The sequence below is a fragment of the Myzus persicae genome, unplaced genomic scaffold (assembly GCF_001856785.1).
Source record: "Myzus persicae strain clone G006 unplaced genomic scaffold, MPER_G0061.0, whole genome shotgun sequence".
NCBI classification, from domain to species: domain Eukaryota; kingdom Metazoa; phylum Arthropoda; class Insecta; order Hemiptera; family Aphididae; genus Myzus; species Myzus persicae.
In genome coordinates this window covers 140,080-148,998 of record NW_019104014.1, presented here as the reverse complement: position 1 = coordinate 148,998, position 8,919 = coordinate 140,080, and the positions used below count along the sequence as shown (strand labels likewise).

The 8,919-nt window shown below is 29.1% G+C and overlaps 1 protein-coding gene and 1 pseudogene across 1 annotated transcript; one reads left to right on the top strand and one right to left on the bottom strand.

Annotated features, from left to right (window-relative positions):
* The first annotated feature begins 289 nt into the window (after window positions 1-289).
* On the top strand, window positions 290-2,350 carry LOC111037598 (annotated as a pseudogene).
* Window positions 2,351-4,133: 1,783 nt separating this feature from the next.
* Window positions 4,134-8,675, bottom strand: LOC111037597 (52 kDa repressor of the inhibitor of the protein kinase-like). The gene is made up of 4 exons (XM_022320253.1): window positions 8,651-8,675; window positions 6,453-6,532; window positions 4,955-5,999; window positions 4,134-4,531 (listed from the first exon to the last, which is right to left on the bottom strand). Exons 1-4 carry the CDS (start codon window positions 8,673-8,675, stop codon window positions 4,134-4,136), a joined length of 1,548 nt encoding a protein of 515 aa, XP_022175945.1.
* Window positions 8,676-8,919: the final 244 nt, after the last annotated feature.

Here is an 8,919-nt window from a genome sequence, read left to right as displayed (position 1 = left end):
ATTTTAACAATATATTACAAAGTGTATGAATTGTTCTATGATATGACTTAAAAGTTAATATATAGTATTTGATTTTGCACAGTTTAAGAATTAAAAAATACTATATCTACCTATACTCGCTATACTATCTTAAACAGAGGTAAATACTAAATAGGAAATTCGGAAAATGAAAACTTGTTGACTGTTCTAACAGTGATCGTGATCTAAGGTATAATATGGTATATGTTAAACTGTTTTGCCTGTACACTTCAACTACTTCAATTGTTGTACGCCTTGTGGTTTTTCAAAAATGGATTTAAAAGAAATAAAACAAAAACATGAAGACAATGTAAGCAAGATTTTTCTGCTGTTGTTTATTGGTGACAACCAACGGTATTATCTAATTACTATTAACATAATATTAGATACTTAAATACTTTACTAAGACAGGAACATTTTAAAGACTTAAAAATTAATAAAAAGATAGAAAAGTGCCTCGAACAATTGAATGCACCAGGGAACCAGATTCATCAGTATATTATTCTTATGATGAAAAAACACAAGACCTACCTCCTGTATTGGAACATCATGAATTTTCTGATTATTCAGATGTGTATAAGCTTTAAGTGTCAATAACATACAAGGTAAAATTTTAACTGAAATTACACCTAATTTTGTTAGAATTTTTTGTCGTAAAGCCTCTGTTAAAGAAACAACTCAAGCTGCTATTAATAAGTGATTTACAGATTCTATAATAATAAATGAGGAACCCAATGAACCTAATGGTCTAATTCTTGTACATTACCTGATTACCCAACAGTATATTACCGTTTAAGTAATGTTATACTTCCTAACAGAATTTAATGTAAAGAATTAACTGACCATATTCCAGAAATTGTATTACAACATTACTGATCAGGTAAAACTACCATGTATGTGAGGTGCAGTGTTTCATCAAGAGGCAGAATTTAAAGGCAGACATGTTGTGACAATGCATAATTAGAGAGATTAAATATTTTTTTGGTATAACAGGTTTAAGTTTTTGAAAAATAGACATTAGGATTGCAATATCTTCAAGAGGGTTTTTATGATCCAAAATGTGGTGAATACAGATGACTAATAAAAGACATATAGTTGAATCCAGTTGAAGATAATTTTTTTATTTGTGTGCTTTTATAAATAAAATTGTATCAATTATTTACATGATTTTGGTTTTTTTTTTTTGACATGCTTGTTAATAAAACAATGATATATAATAATCGCACAATTACTTAATTTACATAGTGAAGTTAAAACGGTTTTAAATCTACAAAAAAAAGCTTTGTTATTGACTGAGTTGTTTAAGTATAAATATCTGTGAAACTAAACCCATTTTAACATCATATAAATGTGACAATAATTGTATTAAGTTCTTATTTCTTAGGGTTGCTAATAAAATCAAGTTGCTAATATTTTATATAAAAATATAAATTGTACATTATATTATTATACTTTTATTTAGATTTGTAACACATTATTTTTATAAATGTTTTTGAAGTGATTGGTGACAGCTGACTGTTTAACATTATACTACCTACTACCTTGCCTAAGTGGGTAGATGTGGAGTACAGGAAGCAATGTGCACACCTTCCTTGGTAGAAATTAAATAAAAAAGTTGAGCATAAATCCACAATATTTTTTATGAACGTCTGAATTTAGAACTTTGACAAAATTCGTAAACATCTCGAAAAAAACAAATTATTTTGAGTTAGATAAAAAAGTTAAAATTTTTATGAACTTCTAAGATTTAAAAATTGTATGCAAAAGTTTGTCCATCTCCATCAACAATAAAATTTCTACCGGAAAGTAGAAGGAAATCTAACCTAACCTGAGACTGAAGTTGAAATTTTTACAACATTGGATATTACCTCAATTTCTCATTCAGCAATGTTCTTACTTGATGTAGATACTTGAAATTTACACACACCATATGATTATTTTATCAATTCATATACTTGATGGAATTTTTTTAAATATTTTAACTCGTTAAAGCTTTGAACTGTTTATGTCGACAATTTTCAATTTTTTTAGTTTTTTTTCCATAAATGTCAATAAAATTTTATTTGTTGGGTCAGAACGCTTTGAAATAGTATACACGGCTACTGGTATATACGAGTATTTACAATATCAGTTGAAAAATATTAAAAATATATAGGTACTATTTTTTTTTATAAGCATTAAAAGTTCAAATTTTGACAAAATTAATCAAACTGAGAATGTACAAATTATTTTGTAGTTGCATATTTATAAAATGTTAACTTTTCTAGCTAAGGATCAAACATTTAAAACAAAGTTGCACAGAAATAGTAACTTCTGTAACCAACAAATCTAAAAGCTATATAAACAAAGTTTTTTTTTATAGTTATTTTATGTTCAAATTTGAACGGAATTAGGTACATATTATTAAATAACCAAGATTAATGATTTAGGTTATTTTCTTATAATTCAAAAATATATGTGTATAAGTGCATACTTGAAATTTTTGGAGGATATATTGTTATATTTTATACACCCAATGACTTTTCATATATATAATTTTACCTATCTAATTTTATCTTAATGCTAAATACTAAAATAAATTACTTTAATCACAGTATCATCATAAAATGTATTGAATTATTTGGTAAGTAATATTGTAGGCTGACACACCGTCTTCGCTCAGAATCGTTTTTCGTATACAATTATATCATTGAATTCAAATTTAACACCATCCTTTATGATTATGGTGATCCATTGTAACCCATTGAACAACAGAGCGGCATCCACTTACCCGCTTTTTTATTTATTTATTCTAGTTATGGGTACATAAACTAAATATAAGTTCATTATTATTTATGTATGTAAAATATTTTAATTCAAATCAAAGTTTAAAAATATATTCATTTAAATATTGTCTACATATTAATTATTTAAATTACTTACCTACGCATATAAATGAAAGGGGCTTATATAGGCAAATTCAATGAATTTCTTATAACTACTTGAAAAATAGCCTATTTACAAAATAATAAAAAAATGTACTATAAAATCAACGAAAAATAGTATTACATGTATTATACAGTTGGCTTCAAACAGTAAATAAACTTATTTCAGTACATTTAAACATTTTTAAGGTATTTTGTGTAGGCAATTTTATATTAGTTAACATTCCTCGCACATATTTATTTTTTAAATGATGTGTACAAAACTGTATACAAAATTTTCAAAAAAAACCCAAACTTAAACTTATAAGATGTACAGTACTCTTTTATTTAAAGAATACATTATATATTTATATGTTAAGGTTTCTATATGATATAAAAATTAATTTTGCCTCTGATGAATTTGAATTAACGCTTGCAAGCTGATAGGTAATATAATATACCAATAAAAACTAAAAAGTATATTTACCTTTTACGCTTATTTTAAACCAAACACGTAAAAAATGTATAATGCTATAAATACAAAAAATAGCAATAAGTAGGTACTTATAATATTGTAAGATATTATAGTTTATGGTCATAAACTTATCATAATAAATAATTAATCATTAGAATGTAAGTTGAGATATTATAGATATTAGTTGTAATAATATTTGGCATATTGTGGATCAATTCAGGGCTGACACGTGGTGCTAAGTCATAATTTTCAGAAAACTTTCGATATAACAATAATTTTTTTTTAAACTCTATTGGTACGATTTTTAAAAATTACGAGCTTAGGAATGAGGAGCGGCCCCTAGGTCCCCCTAGAGCTCTAGCACTCTCGCCTAATTATAATGGACTACGTTCTATAAGCTGTAGCATATAGCTATGCACTGAAGCATTTAAATCAAGCCCTATACAAAATTTAAGAAATGTAGCATAACCAGTAACCTCCCGAGTTAAGGAGGTTAGAAAGATCACTACTATATGTACGCAGCCACGAGAAATGTTGATAATCCAACCAGGGGCGTGCCCAGGATTTCTTTTTGGGGGTGGTTTAGTTTAACCTTAAAGTTTTAAAGTTAAACTTCAATACTTAGAACTATATAATTCAAATAAATGTAAGTATATACTGTATTAGTAAAAAAAAATTTAATATTTCATGTAAATTTGTTTAGTCAAAAATAAAATAAAAATTAATAAATTAGTTATCTATAAAATAAAGTCCATTCTTCTTGATACTGATGCAAACTTTGATAAAATTTCATCTGGATTTACTGGTATGTTGTTGTGAATTGAAAGTAGAGCTAAACCAAGCAGTCGACTTTCACTTGTTGTTGACCTCAAGTATGTTTTAATGCGGCGTAGACTTGAAAAAGTACGATCTGCTGTTGCAGTTGATACCGGAAGAGTTACCAATATTTCTAACATTTTTGTTATGTTTGGGTAAAATATACCATTACATTCAGAAAGAAGTTGTAATGCATTTGATAGTCTTTCATTTTTGTTTATTTTCAGCCATTTCGTTTTCCATAGCAAGAACTCTTCTTTTAAAGCACCACTATCTGGTAATACAGAAATATGTAAATCTAAGCATTCTCTAGACGGCCCTTTAGAAGTATTTTAAATATGATTTGGAAGTAAAGTTTCTAAGGAAGATATAACTTCTTTGTGATTTAAGAAACGTTCGCTAAGATGAGTTGTCATATGATCCAAAAATGGTATAAATACAGATCTTTTGTAATATTCGTGAGGGGAAGTTGATGGAACGTTATTTCGATTATTTTGTTTTTTTATACAACGTGGTATACTAACATCACACCCTAACTCGTCAAGTGTCGTATAACTCTCCTCAAAAATTATGTTGAATTCATCATCTGAATTTGAACGCATTTTATTTAAAACATCTATAACATTTTCTATGTGATTAATTGCCGCAGTTAAATCAGAATTTATGCTTTGTAATTGGTTACATAGAGGAAGCGTTAATGAAAACATTTTTTCTAAAACGTTTAAAGAAATAAAAAATTCACCATTTAATATAACTCTTGAAAGTTGATGAGCTGTAGTTGATGTTTCTTTATTCACTGATTTTTCCAAGTGTTCTAATGCATTAACAATTGGAATAAACATTTCTTTAAATCGTTTGATACAGTCATGTCTTAAAACCCATCTTGTTTCACACATTGTTACAAGTGTCATTTTAATATTGGTCAACAATGTAGTTTGTGCTTGTATACATTTTTTTAAAACTTCAGTTCGCTGAGCTGAGCCCCGAAAAAAAGTGCAAACACTTGAAACACTTCCTACGCAATTTCTAATAGCCGATATTTTGCATGCATCACTAATTGCTAAGTTTAATGAATGCGCACTACAATGTACATATAAAGCTCTTGGAAACGTGCGTCTAACTATGGATTGAACGCCATTTAAATGGCCACTCATTGCTGCTGCGCCGTCATACCCTTGCCCGACCATTTTCTCTAAAATAATACCATGGTTTTTTAGGTTTTCTAAAATAACTGATGCTAAACCAGAACCACTTAAATCCGAGTCAACAACAAAGTTTAAAAAATCTTCTCGGATTGTTGGAACTTCGTTATCAGGATCAATATATCGAACACATAATGACATTTGTTCGAGTCTCCCTATGTCGGTAGTTTCATCGGCCATTACGGAAAAAAAACTCACCCTGATTATTTTATTCACTATTTGTTCAGTAATTACTTGACCACAATTTTCAATTAGCTTATTCTGCGTTTTTGCGCTTGTATATTGTGCATTTGCTGCCCCAGTTTCTAAATGATCTTTTAAAATTTCATCGCCAGCATTTGCTCTAAATTTTAAAAGGGCGCGGACCTTTCCTTCAGATTTATCTTTCACAGTAGTATTAATCTTACCATAATCTTTTTTATCTCTTGTTGATAATTCTAACCGACCACACAGTATAATTGTTTTTACAATTGAACATAGCTTAAACTGATTTTGAAGTATTTGTCGTGCATATTCTGAATTTAATTGTTCAGCTACAGTTTTTTGTTTCTTTGAAATAATTAAAAGAAAATCATCTACTTTTTGCTTGCATAATTTATGATAATTAGTATTTTGATGAGAATTAAATTTTTGTTTAGCATTTTTCTACCGGTTAAAAGCTTTGGTAACTAACAAATCCACATTTTCATTACTTGAGTGACCAACTTGATTATGTAAAAATAAAACACAATACGTGCATAATGCACCATTTTCTTGCACAGAGTATGTGAGCCATGAATATTGTTCAAGCCATTGCACTTGAAAACGAAAAATTACGCTTGTCTTTTGGATCATTAGGAAATTCAAATTCTTTTGAAGGACACGCCACTTAGACAATAAAAACATTTCACGACCAATGTCAGTTAGAGTATTACAAGAATGTATGTATGCACCCAAATCACGATTATACGTACTACAATTAGTTTTGTTTTCCGTACATGCAGTGTTTAGAGTGGAATGAGAGGATGTAGTATTAGAAGTTTTCGGTGATAAAGTTACTTGTATTTCAGTTTTACCGTTACTATCCAATTTAGTTGGAGTTTCATCAGAAATTTGTGACAACTTTTTATCTTTTTTACCTTAATTAGGTAATCAAACATAGTACGATTAGTACGTTTCATAATGGCCTGAAAATATTTACGAAAATATATCATTCCTGTAATATTAAATTAGTATAAGTAGTAAAGTAGTAAAATAGTAAGTGTTATACTCGGAATAATGGAAAGTAACTGGCCATATTGCCATAAGTACTTAGGAAAACATTTTTAAATGTATATAATATGTAACTATAACTTTATTTATAAGAATATGATTAATGAATTATTTTTTATTATTTTTTCTACACTTAATTTTTTTTTAAACTATAATTATACATTTTATATTTTAATTTTTATCTATTAAAATAAATTGTCATTAACCTTTTTTTTTAATTCGTTGTTCATCTCTTCACAATTTAATGTACAATTATGTTGGCGAATTTTAAATAATAATAACTGTATGAAAATAAATTTCAAAATAATAAAACGTAAGAGTACAACAGATCACCAATCGTGGTAAACACTAAATGAAAGATTGTAGACAAAGTAAGACTATGTAGACGGTGACTTAACGTAATATGCGTCGTTTGGAGAAGTATATAGACGGGGCACAAATATGCAGTACAACAAAACGGTACCTCTGGTACATGATAAAATCACGTGGTTATGTCACTTATGTACGACCAATGCAAATATTAGGTACCTAACCAAAATTAACAACAATACGTAGTCTAACTTCGGCGCGATGAGCTTGACACAGTCTTGTGAGCGGATGTGGTTAGGTGAAAAAAGCTCTCAGAGGTTAGATCAATTCCATGTCAACATGCACGCTTCCCACACATCGGCTGAAGCTCCGCTTCGTATTGTCCTCGAAAAACACTGATATAATTGAAAGGCCTAATACCAAAAAAATCACACTTATACTATGAGTATAACTAAATATCGAAAATAATAATTATGCTGGAAAAATTAATATCAATAGGTATATACAAAAGTACAAAGATTTTTAAAAAAAAGGTACATATGAATCCCTTTCATGCAGAGCAATCGCAGCCAACCACCGTTTTAATCGGACTAGGTATCTTGTAGTAATCTATTATACGTAATACACCATCAGATATTCCTCGAGGCTTTGGGCTTAATTACATTAAAAAACAACACGCAAGGCGAGTCATCGACTGATGTATGATACCGAGTCAATAACCACAATAAAATATATGAAGTACAGCACTTCGCGAGTGGATGGTAGCGGGCTGACGTATAGTTACGTAACAATTAATAATATCATGCGCTGCTGTCCGATGCGAACAATTCGGAACACAAACGAACGAAATTTACAAAATGATAAACTGTATCAATTTAACGGCATATCAACATAACGCCGAGGAGGAAAAAATACAACAAAACCTAATTCGCTTAAAACCTATTAATTTCCCGATGTGACCTACAAGAAGACATGAAGCAATACAATATATTATATTATTATATTAGAATTAAAATAATAAATAATCATTTAATAGGTAGCAAGTCCACGTCCTGCGTACACAGCGGCAACAGCACGGACTCAAAGCGAACTCGTACACAATACTAGCATACTCTATACAACTACAGAATATGATGTAAATAATATTAATATTAATATTAATTGTTTTTTATTTATTTTTTTAATTAATATTTTATTTTAATATGTTGTTTCACTGTAGATGAACAACCACAACGTAGGTCACAGTATAGGGTGAACACGTCTTGAACTCACCTGATGTAGAATGGCATAGAATGCTGCCTGAATTCAAGCTAATGCTTGAGCAAATTATACCTATTTTAAGTATCGAGTACCTATCTCTCCGTTGGCCGTTATCCTCACGAAAAAACTGCTAGTCTAGTATGTCTGGACAAAATATGTATTATTTTAATACATGATGCAGACCAATCTATTCTCAACTGCATCAGCTACATTTTTTGCGCAAAGGCATAGAACAATATTAATGCCGATACCTGGGACCATTTACACCATTCGACCCTTATAATCAGGGTTGGGATTTTATAGCACTTCCGTATTTATTACAAGATGCTTAAAAAATGTCAGAGTAAGCTAAAAATGTGTTTCATGATACAGAGAACTCAAATTAAAAATTTTATTTTGCTTTTTTGTATTTTTACCCGTTTTTGAATCTAATTCTGTCATATTTTATGAAATTATATTTTAATAAAAGTATTTTTAGATTTTTGTCAATCGAATTATCAAATAAATTGTAAATGTACCTATGGATTAAGTAAATATAGACCGATTACAACGTACAGCGATTATATATAGGTATAATATAATACTAAGATAATTTCGTATTAGGTATTTGGCTCTAATTTTTGTTATCTGCCGATTTTGTTGGGTTTTTGTTATCGATTTCTACTGCGGTTATTATTCGCCGATT